Source organism: Lacerta agilis, chromosome 16, assembly GCF_009819535.1.
Source record: "Lacerta agilis isolate rLacAgi1 chromosome 16, rLacAgi1.pri, whole genome shotgun sequence".
Lineage (NCBI taxonomy): Eukaryota > Metazoa > Chordata > Lepidosauria > Squamata > Lacertidae > Lacerta > Lacerta agilis.
The window spans coordinates 32,285,977-32,310,445 of record NC_046327.1 but is presented as its reverse complement, the minus strand read 5'-3'; the positions used below and the strand labels follow the sequence as shown (position 1 = coordinate 32,310,445).

The 24,469-nt window shown below is 45.9% G+C and overlaps 1 protein-coding gene across 5 annotated transcripts in view; it reads left to right on the top strand.

Moving 5' to 3' along the window:
* Positions 1-24,469, top strand: part of VAV1 (vav guanine nucleotide exchange factor 1) — a 73,774-nt gene that overhangs the window by 16,000 nt on the left and 33,305 nt on the right. For 3 of the 5 annotated variants that reach the window (XM_033173446.1, XM_033173448.1, XM_033173450.1), the window contains exons 2-10: positions 3,246-3,362; positions 10,257-10,315; positions 11,123-11,188; positions 11,608-11,716; positions 13,411-13,506; positions 14,364-14,432; positions 20,811-20,914; positions 21,601-21,700; positions 23,976-24,071. In XM_033173446.1, coding sequence (XP_033029337.1) covers positions 3,246-3,362; positions 10,257-10,315; positions 11,123-11,188; positions 11,608-11,716; positions 13,411-13,506; positions 14,364-14,432; positions 20,811-20,914; positions 21,601-21,700; positions 23,976-24,071 — 816 coding nt within the window. Of the gene's footprint in view, positions 1-3,245; positions 3,363-4,840; positions 4,894-10,256; positions 10,316-11,122; positions 11,189-11,607; positions 11,717-13,410; positions 13,507-14,363; positions 14,433-20,810; positions 20,915-21,600; positions 21,701-23,975; positions 24,072-24,469 lie in introns of those variants that run through there. The other 2 variants (XM_033173447.1, XM_033173449.1) reach the window with 2 other exon arrangements.

The following is a 24,469-nucleotide window of genomic DNA, read 5'->3' as shown; positions in this document are numbered from 1 at the left end:
CCAAGAGCTGCGTCCAAGCATCTCCTGTAGCTTTGCAAAGGATCCTGGGGCATAACATCACAGCTCTTGAAATACAGGCTCTTGGGCCCTCCTTGTCTTCAACATAAACCTCAGCCATGCTCTGCCTCAAATTTATTTGTAGAGTGTGCAGTTCTGTGGTCTGTTGTGCTTTTTACATGCACACTAAGTTCAATGCACCTTACTTCCTGGTAAGGGACTCATCTTCTAAACAGACCCTGTGTGTTCTGCTTCTTGTTGTAAGTTCTCTATTTGGGTAGTTATTTTAGTTCCTCTCGTTTGCACCTGTTCCAGTTCGAATACCTCAGGGTGGCCACAGATGATCAAAATGAGACCATATTGCAGATGTCTTTGATGAGGGCTTTCCTAATTTTATGAGTACTTCTTGTTCTCTGCTGAATATTCCACTCTTCATATTTTGTCCTCCAAATGGCCTTTGCTTTGTACCTAGATAACAATTTAGTGGTTTTGTAGTTTTCCATTGGTCGAGATCCCCAGGCCTCTTTGCTTCAACATAAGTTCCAGCTAGAGTTGCCAACCAACCATTGCTTGGATAGCTCACTTGATAGAGCATAAGACTCTTAATTTCAGGGTCATGGGTTTGAGCCCCACGTTGTGCAAAAGATTCCATGCGTTGCAGGGAGTTGGACTAGATGACCCTTGCGGTCTCTTCCAACTCTGATTCTATGATAGTTCTACGATAACCAGAAGACTCCATCTTGGCCTGCTCTAGTGCCTTTAACAGCAGTATCAAAAGCAACACGTCCAGAAACCAATACAATATGAAACATTTTATGAAATGATTCAAAACATCAAAACTAACAAACTGAAGTCTTTGAAAGTCTTTACAATCTGTGAAGCTTTGTATAATCAGCAAATGTCCAATTCTGATGTCCAACTCTGAACAGTGTTTCCAGATAACATCTACTGTTTCGTTGAATTCTTCATCAGCGAACTAGTTCAACGCTTGTTAGTAGAAAGATAAGTAATTTCTTCATTAACCAATCTTTTTTTGAATAGATATAATATACATGAATATGAAAAATACTCTGGAACAGTGTACACTGGAGTGACTATATAATTGCATGAGCACCGTTCCAGAGTATTTTTCATTTTCATGTATATTATATCTATATCTATAGCTAGGTTCACCACAGTTCAGGGAGGCACATAGTTTCTCTTCTTATCTCTTCTGTATTCCCACAAGATTAGAATTCTGAAATGCCCCCTCCAAGAAAAGGCTGTGAAAGGACTAAACCCATACAATGAATGTAATCTGTTTCTTGGTACCAGTTCAGATTTTGATCCAGCAGACTCATCACTCATAATAATTTGCTTGTGTTTTTATTTCTATTTTTTAAAAAAATAATAAATAAATTGGGGAGTAAGTGTCCAAAGCCGCTTTGCCCTGCCCACAATTTCCCCCAGGATCTGGGTTCAAGAGGGGAGAGGAGGGCAAGGATTACTTGAGGTGTGGAGAGACATATACTTTACCTCATAATCTGTGTGGGGAAACACAAGGTAGGGCCTTGTTTACTCTACCATAGATGCAATCGTGTCTCTGATGGAAGTGTGGAAGAACTCTACAGCTCCTTGCCACCCCTGATGCCACTTCCCCTTTCACAGAAGGTACATGGAACAGAGATACCTCAAGGCGTCTGTGCTGTTATAGTAAGGGCAGCAAGTGGTTGCATGGAGTGTGATGAGTGGGGCTGGTGAAAGAACTGGAATTTTCCACTCTGACCTTTATGGGTCTTTTGCTAGCTGACCATATTTAAGGGATGATGAGACATCTCACTGCGGTTGAAAAATGTGATGAACACATAACAATGCCAGCCAGCTGTGCCACTCAGCACTTTTTGGCAGGAAGTAAACGTGTTGGGGAAACACGGTCGTATGTCCCCATCCACATTGGATGGGGAAGTCAATTGTGCAAGTCAAACGGGGCTTGCTCCTTTCAAGTCAACTTTCTGAATCTGAGTTCATGTATATGCTTGCTGGCATCTGTGCGTCTTGCTGGCATCTGGCGTCTTGGGAGACAACGGAGGAGTGTGCCTTTTGGAGTGAAGTCAAGCCATTGGAGAGTTACAGCACCTGTTGTGAGTGTGGAGACTGATATAGGAGAGACATGTTTTGTTGCAGCTGGGGCGTCTGGTTGTGCTGCTGCAGTTGCAACATGGCATTTCTTCTCTCTGTGCTCCTCCTAGCTGTCATTCCTCCTCTGGTCACTGCTGTGGATGTATGCAGTGGTCGGTCATCTGCAAGGGATTCCCACATGACAGGGTTGATGTTCCCAGCTTTCATGTCTTGTTTGCAGACACCTTTGTAATGCAGAATTTGTCTGCCAATGGACCTGGGGCCTAGGGCCAGCTTCCTTGTATGCACGAGATCATTATTAAAACAAAACAAAAAACACTTTGCTTCCTGCTTTACACTGGACAGACTGTATAAGTGCAACCCATCTCGTCTGCTAAATTTTGCTCCGTGGCTCCACCTAGGAATTCACAAGTGTTAATTCCCACCTGCTTTAAATTCTGTGTCTCAGGGTTATAATTTGAAATATGCGGCTCCCTTCTACGATTGGATTGAAGACTTATACAAACTTGCAACATATGAACGACTTGCATATAAACGCAGACTTGCCATGGGCAAATTCGGTGTTATTTGGAACCCATTATTACTGGATAGGTTAAGATCTGGTGAAGTACAATAAGAACCTTGTAAAATATACAGTTTTGTGTTTTCCCCCTCCCCCCTTTATTTTCTCTTCTACATGGGTTCTGTTTCTCTTTCTCTTTTTCTCTCTTTTATTTGCATATCACCATGTTTAGTGCGCATATAATTATATACTTTTTGAACTTTCAATAAAGATATTTAAAACAAAACGAAACAAAACAAAATAAAATATATGTTTTTTTAAATATGTAGCAGATTAATGTACATGCAAAGTGCTAGAAGGAAACCTGTTGGTACTGGTTACATCATCATAGTACGAATAAGGATAAAAATGGGGCTGGGGGAATCCCTTAGAGTAGGTAGATCTGCTGTTGGTCACACCAACCCTTGGCAGCTTTGCTTAGAGTTAGGAATAACCTGGAAGAATCCAGTGGGAACTAGAGGGCAGTGATAGAACTGAATGCGCTGCATGTTTTGCACTATGTTGAGCCACGGTGGTCGTGTTGCTGAGTCTCATTCTCGACTTATGTTCCTCTATGCTCTCCTTCCAGTTCCTGTGCCTCAAGAACATCCGAACCTTCCTCGCTGCATGCTGTGAGAAGTTTGGTCTGCGCAAGAGCGACTTGTTTGAGGTCTTCGACTTGTTTGACGTCAGGGATTTTGCAAAGGTCTGATTGCTTCACCTGCCTTCTTCACAAAAATACAGTTTTCATAGGCACTTTGTTATTGTCATCAAAGGAGTCAAGGTAGCCTGTGAACGTGATACAAATCTGTTTCATACATAAAATATGCAACTCAAAAATAATAGCTCTATAAAAATAAGTATCATAGCCACAATAGCCAATAGTCTCCATGTGCAATACATGTTAGCAAACTGATACATGTAAATATATTAATCAGCTGTAACATGACACATAAAATGTGCATGCTCTAAACAGATCACATGCTTGCACAGAAAAACTATGGATATGCAAGCTGCCCAAAACTAATGTTCTTTTTTGTGGTTCTTCAAGCAAACACCAAAATATTCCATGCCTCTTAAAACACTTGAATGTACAGGAGTCCTGAGAAAATGCAGATGCCCCCATTCCCAAGCTAAGCCCCACTTCCGACTCTGTCAAAAATCACTTATGGTAGCAGCTGGTGCTGCAGTGCTCAGTGAGTGCAACTGGCAGGAAACAGCCAAAATAATGGAAACGTGCTATTTATCCGTAATTATCAATAATGATCGTTTGCATGAGAGCCAGTGTGGTGTAGTGGTTAAGAGCGGTAGGCTCGTAATCTGGTGAACCGGGTTCGCGTCTCCTCTCCTCCACATGCAGCTGCTGGGTGACCTTGGGCTAGTCACACTTCTCTGAAGTCTCTCAGCCCCACTCAGCTCACAGAGTGTTTGTTGTGGGGGAGGAAGGGAAAGGAGAATGTTAGCCGCTTTGAGACTCCTTTGGGTAGTGATAAAGCGGGATATCAAATCCAATAATGATCGTTTGCCATACTTTGTGTTTTGGATAACACCTAAGTGATTTATATTAGGGGACATTTTTTCTTTGAGAATATTCCCAAGTTCAGAGGTCGTGACCGCTTCCTTGTTTGCAACTGCAGTCACATCTGGATTGGGTGAACTAGAGTTTTGACGTAACTTGAAGCTTTGACCTTGAGACAGGGATGTCCTATAGCGGCAGAAGATGACAGCTTGGCCAGCCAGGGGACAGGTGCTGTGTCTGATGCCTCAAGGGTGGGGCCAGAAGAGAATGTGGGAGGTAGCATCACCCAGGTGTTGCAGGAATGAGTTTTAAGCACCTTTTAAAAAAAGGGAACATACATACGTAAGAAAGAAGGAACTTGTGGTTTAAACCACTGCTTGATTCTTCCCTACAGGTGTGTCTACCAGACCTTCCAGGCAGGCAGATATATTCTCATTTACTGTATCTGCTGCCCACATTTTATCATTCCAAGCAGCTGCGTGATCATTCACAATCTCTGAGGCAGCAAAATGTCTTGAGCCAGCCCCAGTGCAAAATTGCCCTGAGCGCAGCATTGCCTCTGAAGTAGGGAGCTGCTGTATTAACACCAAAGCTCTGGGAGCTGCCTGACAGCGTGTAAACAACATTCCCTGACCTCCAGCTCTCTGCTCAGTGGGCCAGAAAGCAAGCAGGCGCCTGCCCACAACAGGATATGAAATGCAGCAGCCGAACCACGCAGGCAAGTTGCAGTGGGCATGTTCTAGAGGAGGAAGCCTGTAACACGTGCAATCTTGCTGCAAAGGGTTTCCTTTAAGCCAAAGGTTTATTTTAAAATGCTAGCGCAAGGTTTTCATTCTTAGCTAAATGTTTGCCTGGCTGCAGAGAAAAGCGTGGAAAGAATGGGTGAAATTAGTGGAAGGGTCATAGAATGAGAAGTGTAGTGGGGTATTATGATGGTCAGGGCCGTCTCGTCATAGATGCTGGGTGGCGCGACGCACCAGGGCGCTGGGCCCCCCAGGGGCGCCCCCGCGAGCCCGCCAGCATACCGGGCGCCCCCTCCCCAACCCGCCCCTGCCCACACGGGCAGACGGGTGCTCGCGCGCTGGCGGGCCAGCTGCAAGCTGCCCGCCCTCCAGAGCTCCAGCTGGAGCGCTGGGAAGGGCGCGCAAAGCCCCGCGCCGCTTCAGCGCCACACCCCTCATCCCCCGCTCGCCCACCCCCCTCCCGAGGGGCGGCCAGCGCGGGAGGGAGGCAGGCGGAGAGGCGGCACGCCGGGGGCGCTGAGGCATCGTCGCTCCAGGGCGGCCGATCCCTTTAAGACGGCCCTGATGATGGTCATCCAATTTAGATGTCCTAATGTAGCTTATCTTATGCCAGGGCCACCCTTACGATGAGACAGAGGGAAGCAGCTGCCTCAAGGTGGCAGATGCTGAGGCATAGCTGTCAACCTTTCCCCTTTTTTGCAGGAAATTCCCTTATAGCATTGGGAAACAGCAGGGAGGGTTGACAGCTATGTGCTGAGGTAGGGGGAGCAGCCAGAACTTGAGTGCCTCTTGGCCTGCCCTGTACAGCTACACTAGCTTGAGGCCCTCAAGTGCACTGGGAGACATTGTCCTTTCACCAGTATTGGAATAAGAGGCAACTACCAGTCCAGCTGGCTTCTGTGGACAAGATGGTGCCCTGGGGGAGGACGCCATTTTGTCCTTCACCTCAGGCAGCAAAACGTCTTGACCTCGCCCTGTCTTCCACCTGGAACTCAATCCAAACGTGGTCTGCTTGCGTACAAAATGAAGGAAGCAGGCAAAGGTCTAATTTTAACATTAAAAGCGACCCATCGAAAAGGGGAGTTGAATCCCCTCTCCTTGAAGCAATCAGGGGCGGAGGAAGCCGCTTCGCCACCCGGGGCGGCAAACACGGGGGCAGAGTCACTCCATAGCACGCATGCACATCCGAATGGAGGTGTGCGAAGCGCTTTGCTTCGCTCCTTCTCGTTCAGGCTGCAGGCAGAGGGGAGGGGAGGGCTTCTCTTGGGCTGCTGACGCCCCTCCCTGGCTCACCTCCACCCGCAGACCAAGCAGCAAAGCGCGCACCGACATCAGCACATGCTTTGCTGCTTGGGCTGTGGGCGGAGGTGAACTGCGGGCCGAGCCCTGCCCCTCTCCTCCGCCCGCAGCCTGAGCGGGAAGGAACGAAGCAAAGCGCCGAGCGGGAGCCGCTCGGCGCTTTGCTTCGTTCCTCCCCGCTCAGGCTGCGGGCGGAGGCGAGCCAGGGAGGGGCATCAGCGGCCCAAGTCTGCTCACCGCAGCCCGCAGCCCAAGCAGCCAAGTGCATGCCGACGGCTAACCTGCTCGGCGCACGCTTTGCTATTTCCGGCTTGGCCAGAGGTGAGGGGCGGGGGCAGGCACAGGCCCACACCTACCCCTCAACTCCACCCGAGCCAGAAATAGCAAAGCGCGTGTCAAGCAGGTTTGCGAGCCCCGCTGCCGAGCGTGGCTTTTTCCCAGCGTCCGCGGGGCTAAGCTTGGGTGTCGCACGGGGGGTGCGCCCAGAGTGTCACCCCCTCCAGCCTGGAACCCAGGGCGCCCTGCCCCCTTCGCGCCCCCCCCTTCCTACGCCACTGGCAGCAATGGAGATGAGTATGGAGAAAAATGCCTGAAGCAACACAGGGGAGTGAGAGTTCAGCATCCCTCAGCCACACAAACCTTTTTTTAGTAAAATAGCAGAACAACTGTCAAACACGTAAGAAATTACTATAGGGTGTGAAGGGGTCTTACTTCTCTACTGGCATGGCACCTGCAGATTGCTGGCCAGCTGAATTTTTCTGAGTGGAGAAAAACCAAGTTGTCTCCTCCTTCATTGAGCTTGGGCTGGCATACATAGAACGCCCCGGCCACATATTTATCAATAGCCCTGTGAGGTAGGCCCAAAGTCATCTAAGGAGCTTCATGGCCAAGTAGGAGTTTGAACCTGGATGCCCCCATTTCTAAACTTAACTGATGTTTCTAGTCTTAACTAATGTTTATGAAAGTTTTTAATGTTTGATGCTTTATCACTATTATTATTATTATTATTATTATTATTATTATTATTCTGTTGGGAGCCACCCAGAGTGGCTGGGGAAACCCAGCCAGATTGGAGGCATATAAATATATTATTATTATTATTATTATTATTATTATTATTATTATTATTATTATTATTATTATTATTATTATTTGCACTTTAACCACTGCACCACACTGGTTGTTGGAGCCTGCCTACGTTCTGACTGGGGCAGTTCTGTTAGTAGACAAATTTGGCAGTCCCATCATGCCTAATTTGACCTAAAACAGATTCCTGCTCAACCTTTTCCTGATTGCTTTTGAGAAAGAAGTTTTTGTAACAGAAGCCAGCAAGGTACAGAGTGCTGGGTTTGATGGCAGGCAATTGAGACTCAGATGCCCTGCTTACGTCATCTCTTTCGATGCCTGCTGTCTTAGCCGACTCCTTGCATCGCTGATGCTGCAAGTCTGGCCCTATTCTTGCAGTTCTTCCAGAATCCTGGTCACAGCTGGATTTCAGCCCCACAGTTGCATCAACTTTTTAAGAGCAAGGGGCACTGTAGAGCCATAGATTCTGAAAAGAGGGGGCATCCATTACAGATACAGTACACGAAGTACCAAAATAATGAACTAATATAGGAATAACAACACAATCCATCCAGAATCAAGCGTTCTTAATACCCAAGTGAGAGATTTAAGTTATTATGTGTTTAACTTTCTCAAACAGGACTTAAAAGTGGTTAATTTTGGTTGGATTCTGCCCCTTTATATAGTGATTTTCTTAAACATTTTAAGCATTCCACACACATTATCTTAGCAATTCTTTCAACAGCCCTGTAAGACTGTTGGGAGCTGAGGCTGATAGCTTGCCCAGAGAATTCATGGCTGAGTCAGAGGTAAAATTTTAAGCGGGGAATTCCCTTCTCACACACTGAGTCACTGTGGTGCATCAGTTCTCAATAGCAATCATGGAAACAACAGAGGCCCCACGTGCTTTTTAAAGTATCAAACCACTTTAATAAGTCATTGCTTCCCCCAAAGACTCCTGGAAACTGTAGTTTGTTAAGGGAGCTGAGAGTTGTCAGGAGACCCCCTTATTCCCCTCACAGAGCTAGTAAGTAAGTTTTATTTACGGCCATTGGCCCAACACACAGAGAGCTACAATTCTCAAAGTGGTTTAACAGTCAATCCCTCTCCCCAGGGAACAGTTTGCTATGATTCTGAAAAAATATTATTTAAGGGGCGTCTGGAAACTGAGGAAATCGGCATTGTCCTTCATCAGTGTATTTATATGCATGTGGATTAGGGTTGCCATATTTTGAAGAGCAACAAAGAGGACACATTTGCCAACTTCTGCTTTTAACTATGGATCTCTATGATGATTCTCATCATGAAAAAGAGGGCATGTCTTGGGAAAAGAGGACCTATGGCAACCCCGGAATTAAAGCAGCTCTTACTTCCACCCCACCCCAAATACAGCAAGCATGACATCTCCTAAGTAGCCTTATCGGGATGTTTTCTGTTAAATTAAAATGGAACAATTGTACCTCAAGTAATTATAGTCAAGGTAACAGGAAAGGCTTAATTTATATGCAAACATTCTGGAAACATAGACTAATTTCATTGGCGTTTATGCAAGATGTCACCTAAATAACGTTAACAGTACAATGTGATACATTGCAGCAATGAACAATTAGATTGTGTTCTTCCTTTTAGTTATTTTCCACGTTGTAAAGGCTTCAGAGAGCCAGTGTGGTGTAGTGGTTAAGAGCGGTAGACTCGTTATCTGGGGAACCGGGTTCGCGTCTCTGCTCCTCCACATGCAGCTGCTGAGTGACCTTGGGCTAGTCACACTTCTCTGAAGTCTCTCAGCCCCACTCACCTCACAGAGCGTTTGTTGTGGGGGAGGAAGGGAAAGGAGAATGTTAGGCGCTTTGAGACTCCTTCGGGTAGTGAAAAGCGGGATATCAAATCCAAACTCTTCTTCTTCTTCTTCTTCTTCTTCTTCTTCTTCTTCAGAAGTATTTCTAAAAAGAAATCCAGAACTGGACAACCAGCTGCAAAGTAGCATTCCCTGAGTCCAGGCTACTGAGTAAAGCTCTCTTCATCTTGTGCCATTTTCCCCATCTCCTCTGGCTTACTCTGCATGTCCTGGCTGGGCACTGGGGACTGGGATTGGGGATGTCTCTGGGATGGACTTGAATTTCTGTTTATCGTATTTTCCATTCCATAAGATGCATTTTTTCCCTCCTGAAAAGTAAGGGGAAATATCTGTGTGTCTTATGGAGTGAAGGCACTGGGCGGCAGAGGCATCCCTTGGCTGCCGCTGCAGTCGTGAGTGGAGGGATGCCTCTGCCACTGGCGCCATGGCTCCCGTCCGCTCCTCCTCCTGCCTCGCTGTATAGCAAGCAGAGAGAGAGCCGCTTACATGGCTCCTGTGTTGGCGTCTCCTCCTCCTCCTCCTCTTGCTCCGGTTGCAAAGTCACCTCGGCGGCGAGGCAAGGCAGCTGCCTGCCACAGGCACACACAAATGTGAGCTCTCCCTCTCTCTTGCTTCCTTCCCTCCCTCCCTCCCTCTTCCAACTTGAATAAAATATTGGGGGGGGGCAGGTAAGCCCCACCTCACATGCCGTATCAGCCTTTCTCAACCTGTGGGTCCCCAGATGTTGTTGAACTACAACTCCCATTACCCCTAGCTAGCAAGGCCAGAGCTCAGGGATGATGGGAGTTGAGGGATGATGGGAGTTGTAGTCCAACAACATCTGGGGACCCACAGGTTTGATTCAGAATAATTTTTTCTTGTTTTCCTCCTCTAAAAACTAGGTGCGTCTTATGGTGTGAAAAATACAGTAATTCATCGGGTTTTATTGTTTTGCTGTATGTTGTATTATTGGCTCTGCTTTTTTACATTTCAACAAAAGCTGCCTTGGATCTACAAAACATGGTGGTATATAAACGTTTTAAAGTCAATAATCAAGTACCTGTGGATTAAGTCCAATGTTGCTGACCACACACCTCTCTTTTTTTCTTTCTCTCTCCCTCTCTCTCTTCTTCCACGTAGGTGATTGACACCTTATCAATACTTTCGTGGACACAGGTTGCTCAGAACAAAGGGTTTGTGTAAGTGCAGACGGCTTTCATGCGTGGCTCACACGGATGTGGCATTTTGTGAAACTGTTGTAAAGCTAGGGGCTGCGCCTTTGCTCACTCTACTCCCCTGCCATCTCTGCTCACATTAACACCCCCCCCCCTGAGTTTCTCCTTCCCACCCCATGCAACTGCGAAGCTCATGTCACCTTGCTTTGCACCCTTGTTTTCACCTGCCTTCTTTTGTGCAACCCCCCTTCACACAGAAGTCACCCTCATGGTAACCTCCTGCATCTTCCTTTTCCCACAAAGTACATCTAGTAAGTCCAATTATTAAGCTGCCATCCCCTTCAGGCCCTTTCATGCCCCGGTTTTCCTCTTCAACCCCATACAATTACTTCCTGCTTTTCTCAACAATCCCTTTCACACAGACCACCCCCCCCCCCATTTCCATGCCATCTCCTCTCCTCTCTCCTGTGGCGCAACCCCCTTTGTGTATGTGCGCACCCACCCACCCACCGGCCCTATTGTCACCTCCAACCCCTTTTTCCTGTCTGTTTTTTAAAAACCTCTCCCTTGCACACAGACCACTGTTTTGAGTGGTCCCTTCTCTCCCTTCTCTCTGTACTCGAACAACAGCAGAAGTTTGAGTAGGTGTGGAGGAACATTGAGGTGAAAATTGTGGTTTTTAACAATGGCAGAGGTTTCAGTAAATCAGGGGTGGAGGGACAATACCACTATAAATACATTATCTATATATAGGCATATATATAGTTGCAGTTACTTGAGTAGCTTGTGGATATTACATTCTGATTTTAAACAATCTTTGTTATTTTACAGGCCGTTCCCTACAGAGGACAGCATCGCTGATGATGATATATACAGTGGCTTATCGGATCAAATTGAGTAAGGAGCAAGACCATTCTGGGAGGGGAGGGGTAAATCATTCATGCCAAGCATTGCTGCTTTTCCCTGGAAGGAGACCTGGGCCTTGAAAGAATGTGTGACATCAGAAAATGATCAAGTGGATCTTTTTTCCTATCACTGTACACTTGCAGAACCTTCCCCTCCCGAATTCCTGCTGCTTCTACGATTGCTAAAGGCGCAGAAGTATTAACGGGGAAATGATCATCATTGTGCCAATAAGCTTCTCTCAGGAATACAGGTCTTTGAAAGTAAACGAGGGTGGTCTAGATAGCGACTTGAGGCGGACTCCCATGACCCACGGCAACTGAAGACACATGGGTCCCATTGCAACAAAATCTACCTTCTCTCGTGCCAGGGGTGGGAGGGCTAAAGTTCTTTCTCTCTCCCTTTCCACCCAGTGACACCATGGATGAAGATGATGACCTCTACGATTGTGTGGAAAACGAGGAGGCAGAAGGAGATGACATCTACGAGGATCTGATGAGGTCAGAGCCAAGTGCCATGCCGGTAAGTAGCCAGGAGGGGGTGATCTATCCATTCCTTGCAAGGCGCAATTACTGATGCCGGCTCCACCCACCATCAGAAGAAAGTCATTGTGCAGAAAGACTTTGCGTGATTTATGTAGGTAGAAAAGGTAAAGGACCCCTGGACAACTGTTGAATTCCAGTTGAATTCGACTATGGGGTGCAGCGCTCATCTCTGCTTTCAAGCTGATTTATCTATCAGGTTTATCTATCAGACACAGCAAGCATTTTACCATCTGCAACTTGTTCATCTTCACAGCAGCCCTGCAGAGTAGTTTAGAAAGATTAAATAAAAGCGAACGAGTCAGTGTTAATCCTGTCTTATTTATTTCTTATTGGTTTATTAAATTTATCATCAAAAGATATCTGGGCAGTTCACAGAATAAAATACAGGATAAAACACAAGTAAATAATTAAACCAAAACAACAAAACAACCCCCCTTATAAGAAAAAAAAACTGCTCCTTTTCCCTTATGGGGTACCCAAGAGCCTATATAGAGACCTTTTGTAGGTTCTCTATCAGTAAGAGAAAATAACAGAGGCCAACCAGATTATATTGAGAAGCAAAGCGGCTAGTAAGCCTGATCTTTATTAAACTGTTGCAACAGGTTCCCCTGCTCACCCCACGCAGGGAGGGAGGAGAGGAACCCAGAACATTGGTGTGCAAGCTCTTATATAGACTTTTGAAATTGCCTACCCTGTAGCTGCCCGGGCTCCCTTGGTGGAGCGCAAGTTGGGGCAGGGAGAGGGATGGGCCAGCGAGGAGGGGGTGACACCCCTCCTCACTGGCCCGCCCCTCTCCATGCCCCGGCTCCGCAAGCCAGCCAGCGGCGGAGCTTGGCATAGAGGCAAGGGGCAGGCCAGCGAGGAGGGGGGGAGGAGGTAAATTGGTACCCGGGGGCAAAAAATTTTTTTGTCAAACCCCCCCCCCCCCCAGGTATGTGAAGGTCAGGTGGTACCCGGTGTGGAAAATTTCTTGTCAATCCCCCCCCATTAATTTCCTTCCCCCCCCCCCCGCAAAATTTGTTTTACGTTATTTCATATTTTCTTACAAAGGAATAATAAGTAATAAAAAAAAAAAACTTTTATTTATATCCCATCCTCCCCGGCTCAGGGTGGCTAACATCAGATACATTGGTATAAAATCAAACAATAATTAAATTACCTCCTAAAAACGTCTCAAAATCTAATTAAAATCTAATTAGATGGCTTTCCACATGGTTACTGTTCTATGAACTGAAATTTCAGCCTTCATGACATAGGAAAACAGCCAAGTGAACAGCTATTTTGGTGGAGGAGATATTAACCGATATGCATGAAATGTCATATATAGCTATATAATCCCTAGTATAGTAAGATAAGACCTTCGGAGCAGGCATTAAAAAAAAAATTCAAAAAATTTGTTCCTTGATAATTTGTCACCCCCTCCATTATGGAACCCAGTGCGGCTCGCCCCCTCTTGCTATGCCCCTGCACGCCGGCCCTGTATATAATGAAGGCACCAGGTGAATCTCCCTTTTTAATGCTGAAACACCTGGCCCATTAACATAGTTAACATCATTAGGGCAGCCTAGTGAGTGATGCATTTGAACCTGAGTCCAGGGTCCAGGCTTCATCCACTGACCCACAGCAACTCATCTGATAACATGGTTCCCCACTGTGTGGTATGTTTTGCAGCAGCGGATGACTGAACTGGACAAGAGGAAATGTTGCCTTCAGGAGATCCAACAGACGGAGGAGAAATACACAAGCACACTAGAATCTATCCACCAGGTACTTATGCGACTTCCGTCTCCTCCCTTCTCACAGCTGTTCAGGTCACCGAATTTCTCTTTGCCCCACATTCAGGCCACAGAAGCAGCAGCTCCCTGTCTGGTTGTCTTCTTCTCTCTTGCTTTGTGCAACTCACCAGGCGATGTCGGCATGCTGTGAGTTTCCCCACCCCTGCCAGCGGTTGTGGGTGACGTGGAGCAGGGCCCGAGAAACTCACACAGCCAGACGCCGTCAGGTCCAGTGCCGAATTTATGTACAAGCTAAACAAGCTATAGCTTAGGGCCCCAAAATATCCCTAAAATATCCCTTATTTCTACATATAGGGTGCCTACATTCTGCATGGCAATGTGCAAATGGCTTTAAATACCTATTAGGTCCATAAATTACCATATAGCATACATTCAACACAAAAAAGTGACAATTTGTTGTTGACAAATGACAGCTGGACATATAAAGGGCCCATTCCCTTCAGTAGCTTAGGGCCTCAACAAATCTAAATCCGGCCCTGGTCAGGTCACAAATTGAGTTGCACCCGTGATTATGGGAGTTGGAGGGAGACGTTAAAATGGGCCTGAGGTTTTTGGCGGCAGCTGCTCACTGTGTCTTCGTTACTTAGTTCTACCCTTTGTTTGTAGCGACAAAGAAGGGGGAGCGTGGCCCTCAGCCTGATAGAATGAGAGAAGGATCCCTCCCCACAGTGGCTTCTTCCTCTGCTCACAGCATGTATAGTGCTAAACTGGGCATTCAGAAATTTCTCCCCAGTATGGTATATTCACCCCCCATCAGCCACTGTGCATCTTGCTGTCTTGAATTGTGCTTGTTACTAGATCGTTTCAACCAGGTTGTGCTCTTTCCAGCATTTCATGAAACCTCTGCAGCTGTTTCTGCAACCACAGCACCTGGAGAATATTTTTATTAACATTGAGGTAAGAATCCAATCTTTCAGGCACATTGCTTTTTTTAAATACTGCTCTGCCAGCTGCTCTAGATATACTAAGTGCCCCACATTACTGTTGTCCATTGTCAAAGCAATAAATTACCGTATTGACCTGAATATAAGCCTCACTTTTTTCCAAATTCTGGCCGTGAAAAGTTAAAGTGCAGCTTAAATTTGCGACCTTACAAAAATTGGCTTTTACGATATCGCTGCTGAAACAGACATACAACAGAATGGGTGTGAGTGCCTGCAGAATTTTAAGGGAGCGGCTTATATTCGGGTATTGTCTTTTTTTCTCCCCCCCCCTTGAATTTTAAAGGTGTGGCTTATATTTGGGGGCAGCTTATATTCGGGCCAATACGGTAGGTTGGTTTAACGTAGCAACCAGTTTGTGACCCGAAGCCTTGGTGGCTTTTAGTAACGATGCTGCCAAAGTCATAATTCCCTGACTCAGAATGTGAACCTGTATGACTTCTGGGACACCGTAGTTCTTCTCTGGCTCAGATTGTAATCTGTGCCAGGAAAAAACCAAAGTTTCTTAATTCCCTCCTAACTCCCCAGACACTTGCCCTTCCCATCACTGGTCTTAACCACATTTTCCTTTCGCCTCATGCTTCCTAGGCACAGGTCCATGCCTTAAAGCACTGTGTCTGGGTGCTCCACCTCCTCTTCCTCTTTTTTGCCCTAGTTCTTTCCCCACAAAAAAAAAAATGTTCCTAATTCTGAATTGGAACAAAAGGCAATTTGGGTTTTCAGAGGATTGACGTTTGCTCACAGTAAAGAGCAGGTTTTCATGAGGAAAGTGCCGGGGGGGGGGGGAGAAAAAGTCCTCAGACACAGTGCTTTAAAGCACAGGCCTGTGACTAGAAACACGGCAAGTCCATGGTTACCTAGAAGTGGGTATATCTTTCTCTTTTCACCCTATGTAATTTTTGCATGTTTTTACTCATAGTTCCATTCATTCACACATAAGGGGAGCGGGACCAATTTTGATCACCAGGATGTTGGAGGGTATGTGAATGCGAAATGTAACTGGGGGACAGGGACCATATGAGCCTGGTTTATCCTGATGAACAAGGACGGCTGAGGATTAAATCACATAGTAGCTCTAAGCACACGGAGAGCTGGTTGTCTGTGATCTGGCCCTAGGATGCAGGTGGCGCTGTGGTCTAAACCACTAAGCCTCTTGGGCTTGCCAGTCGGAAGGTCGGCACTTTGAATCCGTGAGCTCCCATTGCTCTGTCCCAGCTCCTGCCAACCTAAGAGTTCGAAAGCACACCAGTGCAAATAGATAAATAGGTACCACTGTGGCAAGAAGGTAAAAGACATTTCCATGCGCTCTGGTTTCCATCATGGTGTTCCGTTGCGCCAGAAGCGGTTTAGTTCTGCTGGCCACATGACCCGGAAAGCTGTCTGTGGACAAACATCAACTCCTTCGGCCTGAAGCGAAATAAGTGCCACACCCCATAATGTCAAGTTTCAGGGAATCCTATCCCTCCCCCGGTGGCCGCCAAAAAAGCAGATAAACAAGAAGAGTCCTTACCACATAATTTATTCAGTATTCACAGAAAGAGACAAAGGAATGTAGTCCCTATTCAATAATGACATTGCTCCGAGTAAAGCCCAGCCCCCTCTGTCTCTTTTATCCTCCGTCATCCCTGCACCGGCTGATCTGGGCTTTCTGCCTCTGAGCTTTCTGTTCTACTACACTCCTAGTCCTGGGCAGGGCCGGTGCTAGGGTTTTTTGCGCCCTAGGCGAGATCACCTTCTGGCGCCCCCCCCCGGCCAATCCTTAGCACCGGCCCTCTGGAGAAGCCCGATTTCGGGCTGCTCCCCCTCCCCCGCCACTCTGCCGCTGGCGGAGCAGCACCGGGGAGGGGAGGGGGCAGGCTGGCCAGCGCTCCCTCCATTTTGGTGCCCTAGGCAACTGCCGAGTTCGCCTAAATGGACGCGCCGGCCCTGGTCCTGGGAGGGGGGGCTCAGGAATGCTGTCCAAAGACACCGAATCTGTCAGGTGTCTCTCCCCTAGTGTTTCTTCTTCCTGCTGTTCCTCTCCCAGTATTTCCCAGCTGTCCCCCTCTGCAGTCTCTGAACTATGACCTTCTGCAAACCACTGTTCTAAATCTATACTGTCCTCGGGAAGGTTCAGGAGAAGGGGCGCGCGGTCCCCACCATTCCTCCTCAGTCCAGTCCGACATATAGTCACCTTTGACTGGACTTTACCATACCTTTTACCTTACCATTCCCACATAACTTTGTACTTTTTAATCAAAATTCTTAGGTAATTTTGTATTTTAATATGCATATTTTCTCTTGAAATATCTATTTTAATGAAGGTGGGTGTTATACATTTGCTGAGCACTGTGTAATAACATTTAGAGGAGCATAAAGTCTGTGGGGTAGCTAAGTTCTGATTCAAAGTTTCTGAAAGGTCCAGGTCAGGACATTTCGTAGAAGATTTTGCAAAGATCTAATTCAGCCCGGCAGTGGTGGCTGCTGTAACGGATCTGCCCTTAGGCAGGGTATGGTCAGAAACCCCAGCGTGTGAAGAGTTAAGATTCCGTCTGTTTGAGTGGCAGTTCGCTCGCAGGAGGCGGGACTTTTTGCCCTTTAAAAGGAGGGAGCGGCAGTTGGTCAGGTGGGAGAAAGAGGGAGTGAGTGGTGACTGAGGGAGAGAGGGTTAGAGACCAGGATAGTGGTGGGTAGGTTAGGCTAGGTCGAAGGTTTAGTATGTTATACTGAATAGAAAACCTTTTATGCTGTTATGAAACTACGTTTAAACTTTTGATTCTCTGAAACCGTTATGCTCTTAAAAAAATAAAGAGTAGTTTTGTTGCTATAAGTCAGACGTCGTCGATTCTTGGGTCCAGCGGGTTATAACTGCTCATGAAGAGGTGAACCCAGGGAAGAGTCCAAACTGTCCTGCAGGGTGTTAGTTTGTGTCTTAGGGTTTTCATTCAGGAGGGGCTAGTGGGCTGAAACATTGTGTATGCCACTGAGTTGCTAAAAGGGTTTAGCAGACTGCTACAGTGAGGGATCTAGAGAGAGAGAGAGACCCTGGGGCTGTAGGCAATAAGGTGTTTAACCCCTGAAGCCCAGAGCAAGGATTATAAACGGCCACGGCAGCTGGACAAAGACACTCCGGTTACTAAGATACTCCCGTTTTGTAACTACCAGGGAGTTAACTTCATTGACGGACCTCCGAGGGACAGGTGGGGTGGCTAATTAGTCTGACCCAGAACACCTGAGCAATAAAAAAATAAAAATAAATAAACTTAGTAACAGGGGAGGGGAGTGTGAAAGGGAGGTTCGTTGCAGCTGCTATGGTGATGGGAGACAGACTCCAGTAATCTTAGAAGTGCTAAGGTAGGAGCATGTAATCTGAGACAGCACCCCTTACGGTTTCTGGATATATAGTGAAGATTTTAGTTCCACCGCACATGCATTCTAATAGTAATAATAATAATAATAATTTATTATTTATACCCCGCCCATCTGGCCGGGTCTCCCCAGCCACTCTGGGCGGCCTCCAACAAATACCAAAATACAATACAGAGTCACAAATTAAAAACTTCCCTAAACAGGGCTGCCTTCAGGAATTTTCTAAATGACAGGTAGTTGTTTATCTCTCTAACTCCTGATGGGAGGGCGTTCCACAGGGCGGGCGCCACTACCGAAAAGGCCCTCTGTCTGGTTCCCTGTAGCTTTGCTTCTCGCGGTGAGGGAACCGCCAGAAGGCCCTTGGTGCTGGATCTCAGTGTCCGGGCTGAATGATGGGGGTGGAGACGCTCCTTCAGGTATACTGGGCTGTGGCCATTTAGGGCTTTAAAGGTTAACACCAACACTTTGAACTGTGCTCGGAAACGTACTGGGAGCCAATGTAGATCTCTCAGGACCGGTGTTATGTGGTCCCAGCGGCCACTCCCAGTCACCAGTCTAGCTGCCGCATTCTGGATTAATTGCAGTTTCCGGGTCACCTTCAAAGGTAGCCCCACGTAGAGCGCATTGCAGTAGTCCAAGCGGGAGATAACTAGAGCATGCACCACTCTGGCAAGACAGTCTGCGGGCAGGTAGGGTCTCAGCCTGCGTACCAGATGGAGCTGGTAGACAGCCGCCCTGGACACAGAATTAACCTGCACCACCATGGACAGCTGTGAGTCCAAAATAATAGCACATCTGCTTGCACAAAGATTTGTCATCACGAATATTCTGGGACAAGAGATCATTCAAATAAAGAGGACAGGATGACACTAAAGAAGGTGCTTTAACCAGCCACAAAAAAGAGAACAGTAAAGTTTTTAAAATCAATTTTAGTAAGGTGTTCTTATAAACACACACATCCCACTAATTAAAGAAACAAGGTAAAATTGTTTTGTGGCTGGATAGCAGCCCATTTCACTTTGAACAAAGGCAGACTTGTGCAAATGCATTGGTTTTCCTGAAACACCCTGGAACTGAAAAACACCCACCTAGCTGTGATGGCAGCGTGCAACTAAAAGCATTAATATTTGTGAAGAGTCCTACTTTACTGTAAGCCAGGTAGCCTCAGGACAGATTGTTTATTTCACTGCAGTCATCTCCATCTTGCAAGGCTACATATTTGAGTTCACTTGTGGCCTAGACTTCCTTCCTCTGTTAGGTCCTCTGTAATATTTCATGCAAAAGGGTATGTGCATATATGTGCCATTTCTTCTCCAGCCAGAATGACTCACTTGTAAAGTTAAGTCACTCATTCCAGCAAGAGTTTTTCTGCTTGATCATCATTTTTGAACGCAGTAGAGGCTGAAGCTGTGCTGTTGGGATCCCACCGAAGTCACAGCGGCCTCTGGTTTCCTTGTCCTTCCACAGCCAACAGCTCCCCAACCTTTTCTACAGAGGCACAGCCAGGCATGCATGAGGTAGCAAATATCTGATAGCTTGGTTCCAGTTTGTTGATGACACAGGGTTTGGGGGAACTGCATAGCCTAGGGGACAAGCAGAGTTTTGTTTTGTTTTGGCTTTTAAAAACACCTCCATCCCCGCACCCAGTCTATTTCTCCGACACTAAATGTAGAAAATATTCAGATGGGTGAGCAGGCCCTGCATGTAAAGACGTGAGTGAGGGCAGCATGGGAACAGTTCAGAATTTGTTTTAATCTTTCTAACATTTTGAATCTTCAAGAGTTTAATCTTTCAAGAGTTTTGAGAGTTATTTATGGTATTATATTTTAAGATGAACATAGTTTTGAAAAGGTAAACAAGAAGCTAAAATAGGATTTTACAGTTGCCATCTGTGAGAAACTCAGTTTGATCTGATGAAGCACAAAACAGGATGCAATCCAGGAAACCTCACTGAAAGTGCTTGCAGAAATTGTTGTAGTTGTTGCAATTGTTACATAACAGTGACCATCACTTATAATTGCATATATGTGTTCATTTTACATTGTGAAAGTTTGTCAACGTATCACTCACTTTCATACTGTTTTCATTGTTTTTGGAGTTCCTCTGATTTTGTCTCGGGTGCCTTTTTCCTCCCAAAAACCCATAACTGCAGACTGCCCATTAAAAACCAGCAGTGTGTGTGTGTGTGTGTGTGTGTGTGTGACACATTTAAAGGTGTTGAGGGATGGAGCCTACCTAATTTCACACAGAATGGAGTTCTTTAAATCTGGGGCCAACACCAAAAAGGTAAAGTATATAATAACAACTGGAATCTTGTCTTTACAAAATTTCACACAAAACATTTCCATAGCAATTGCTGGCATTAGCAGCAGACTATATAACTTTCACATGGATCATAGTGGGATCAGCTCCTATAAGAAATATTTATCAGTAAGAATGGAAGAAGCAACCTTTCCCTAAATTATTTTGCAGTTTCCCCATGAACCTGAATAGATGTAATGTTTGCACAAAGTTTCAAACAACCCAGAAAGGCCCTAATCAGTGTCCCCTTAGAGTCGTACCTTGGTTGTCGAACAGAATATGTTCCAGAATTCTGTTCAACTTCCCAAAACATTCAACAACAAAGGCGTGGCTTCTGATTGGCTGCAGGAGCTTCCTGCAGCCAATCAGAAGCCATGGAAGCCATGTCGGACATTTGGCTTCCAAAGAACGTTCGCAAACCAGAACTCTCACTTCTGGGTTTGTGCCGTTCAGGAGCCAAAACATTCGACTCACAAGGCATTTGGGATCCAAGGTACGACTGTATTCCCTTTTTCAGTCCTCCTACAACTGTGGTGTTGGAGACTGCATGGCTCCCTGGGTGTTTGCAGTGGTTCCCCGGAGCTCTGAAAACCATGACCACTGTTTTGAGTGTAGATTCTCCTACAGAGTCATTGTTCTTTGGTTAACTCATTCTTCTCTGTACTCTGTTTTCCTCCTGCATCAGGAACTTTTGGAAGTTCATCGGTGCTTTCTGGTGGATCTGAAGAGCGCCCTGTCTTTTAGCAACTCTCAGAACCTCTACCAGGTGTTCATCAAGTACAAGGAGAGGTGAGTCCTCCTCCCAGCATGATTGCGTGTGTCCGATAATATTGTAGCCTCAGGCGGAACCCTGGTTAAAGGTAAGTCCTGGATTCTTCAACCTAAACCCATGCTGCAGCTCCCCTGAACAATGTTTGGATGCAGTTCATGCCCAGGTGAAGGGGAAGAGGTTGAGAAGGAGGAATGGTGGAGATCGCCCCGCCCCTTCTTCTGAAGCTTCCAGAGAAGAGGAAGGCAGTGTTGAATTACAGCAGTGGTTTGAGGAAGGTCACAGCTCGGAGACAGGTGAACAGAAGAGTTGGGAGAAGAGAAGGGGGAGGGGGAGACAGAGCAGCCAGCTGACACTGGAGAGTATTTCTGACCCCCCTTCTCCCAGAACACAGCGCTCATTGAGGGTGTAAGAGCAAAGGACTCAAGAGACAATTAGCCCCAGGCGGCCATCGTAAGGGGAAGTGCAGTTGCTAGGAAGGGAAGGGGGAGGAGCTCAGTTGGAGCAATGCCATTAAGGGGAGACAAACTGCATTCCTGGTCTCTCGCCGTGTTGATTGAATAAACACATTAGTAAGAGCTCTTGTTTTTCTCTGCTTCTTGCTGCCACCAGGGGAGGGATAGAATTCCCCGAAGCCTGACACCAGGTGTCTGTCCAAAGCTCACTGGACCTCAATTCACACCAAAATTCTTATGCTTGCCTGCAGGTTCTTGCTCTATGGTCGGTACTGCAGCCAGGTGGAATCCGCAACAAAGCACTTAGACCAGGTGGCCAATACCAGTGTGGATGTCCGCATGAAACTGGAGGTGAGGAAACTGCTCTTTGACATTCATGTGCTGGACTCCCACCATATAGCAGCTCACTGCTAAACTTTCTTATCCGTGGTTCCCAGTGGTGGAGATTGCTGTTTTCCTCAGCTTGTTCCAATTGTATTATGACATGATGTGTGAAGGCCTTATTCTGTGTTTGGGACCTCACGCTATAGGACACATGCCACAACTGGGCAGTGCAATGGTATTAAAATGTAGTGCTGTAAATCACCCGGCTTAAAACTGAAGCCCTAATAATAAAACAGTCAATCCAATCCAGGGCAGAGTTAGGTACAGGGGCGCCAACTATAGGGGCCCCCGAGCACCCTTTAAAAAATTGTTGTGGGTGCTCAGCACCCACATTGCAGTGCCCCCGCCACAACTTCCAGTGCCTTGCAAAGCACCAGAAGTCATGTCCAAGTCCTCAGAGATGCTGTCCGAAGCCTTGCAAGACCTCAGAACCCAACTTCTGTTGCCATCATGATGTTGCAACATGACATCATGACAATGTCGCAGCGTGACATCGTGATGATGTCGCAACATGACATCATGTCATCACGGCGCACACTCTGGGCATCCATAACCTGGGGCCACATTGGTTTCAGTAGTTCTAGGTGCTCCTAGCTTTGCAATGGATGAAAACAAAAGTATTATGCTTGTGGCTTGTTATGGATGTTGGCCGTTGACCCCTTGCTAAACAAAAGGCCTGCAAGTGAGTAGAGATGTTAAGCAGGCATCCTTCTCTATTCCACCCCATGTTTGTTACACTCAGTGCAGTTTCTGTCCTGCGTCCCCTCATCTTCTGCCAAAACTACATTGTACATCCCACTGTCCACTGTGACAAAATTGACAAAATTATTCCACCCCACTCATTTCAATGTAAAGGAAACACAATGCTAATAAGGGCCGGGGGGGATGCAGTGATCTGTTATGACTGTTTGTGGACTGAAGCAACAACAGTGAATACCAATTGCATGGTTTTCCACTCTGGGACAGAAAAGCCATTTCCGCTCCATTCCCATCTTTCTCAGAATCACCCGTCCACTCTAGTTACCAGGTAGGCCAGGATTCAATAACAACAAAAATTTAAATGGACATTGACAGTGAAGTAATCCCTTCAGGTAACACTTTTGAGTGGAAAGGGGCAAAGAAATTGCTTAGGGCTTGTCTATACTTCAGTTTTTCCTGTCTCTTTCCCCCGGGGTTTTCTGCAGATGGACATGTGTTCCAATTCAGTGCTAAAGAGTGGGTTTTCCTGGGGAAAGCAATGGGACAAGCCGAAAACCTCTCGGACGCCTGCTTTCTAGGGACAAACATAAGTGTGGATGAGCCCTAAGTCACATTCAGCAGTTTGAATGTGAAAGAGAGAGGTGGAAATTCCCAGGTGTCAAAAAAGGTTATTTATATATGCCACTACGGCAGCCCATTTTCAGTTTGCCCAAAAATGGAAAACGAGTGAGGCCCCAACCAAAGAAGAATGGCAACTTAAACTGATGGAATATGTGCAGCTTATGGATCTAGCTTAAGAGAACAAGAAGAAAATTCATTTAAAGAAGATTGGAAAATGTTTATTGAGTATATGGGGGTAATTGTGTACACTTGAAAACATTGGCAGCATTAAGATAAATTCAACAGTGTAAATATGTTTTGATAGAAGTAACAATGGAATACTGAATGGTTTAGTTTATATAAAATATGCAGGGATTTATGCTATGCAAAATGAAGCACCGAAAGAGAAGAAGGGAAGTCATTGATATTTTAAGGTTTTCTAAATGAATATTCTAAATTGTAAAACAGAAAATTTAATAATTATATATATATATATATACTGTGTGTGTGTGTATATATATACACACCCACACCCACACACACACACACACACACACACCGTATATATAATTATTAAATTTTCTGTTTTACAATTTAGATAATAAAAAAATATTAAATTTTCTGTTTTACAATTTAGATAATAAAAAATATTAAATTTTCTGTTTTACAATTTAGAATATTCATTTAGACAACCTTAAAATATCAATGACTTCAATGATATGTATATATGAGAAAAAGAGAGAGCTGGAGTTAGCTGAACCTGGGATCCCACTTTCGGAGGCGCATAACTCACCCGCTGGGGATCCGGTGCAGGATGAATCGATCCCAGTTTTTAGGAATCTCCTTATTTCCAACAGTCTGCTTGTTGTATATATGTAAACCAAGCAAGCATTACAAACAGTGCTGTTTTTCTAGAACTTTGCTCCAATTTTCTGCCTTTTAGGAATGTTCGCAACGAGCCAATAATGGCCGGTTCAGTCTGCGAGACCTCCTCATGGTACCCATGCAACGGGTACTGAAATATCATCTGCTTCTGCAGGTAACAAACATTGGTCAGGGAGAAGTAAAAGGAAGGGGGATATTGTTCTGAAAATATATGGCACAATTGTCTTCTGTGCAGCCTCCATTCATTTTGACCAAGTTCATGCTGGATAAATTCCAGTTAGAGTGAGCCAATTATAGGGTTATTTCTGCCTCGAGATCAGGAAGGTGTTTAATGCATAGTGAATGAAAGAAGGCAAGCTGGGAGCCAAGAACCCTATTTTTTGTTTGTTTGTTTGTTTGTTTGGGCAAGACATCCCTGTCTCTGGGACTTCTATTTATAGGCTCCTGCTGTAGGAAAAGTGAGCTTCCTGGAATGCGAGCTTCCTCTTTGTGCTGATGTAATTCAAAATTCTGCACTGGACTCAGCAACTCTTTACTGGCAAAAAGTATTGG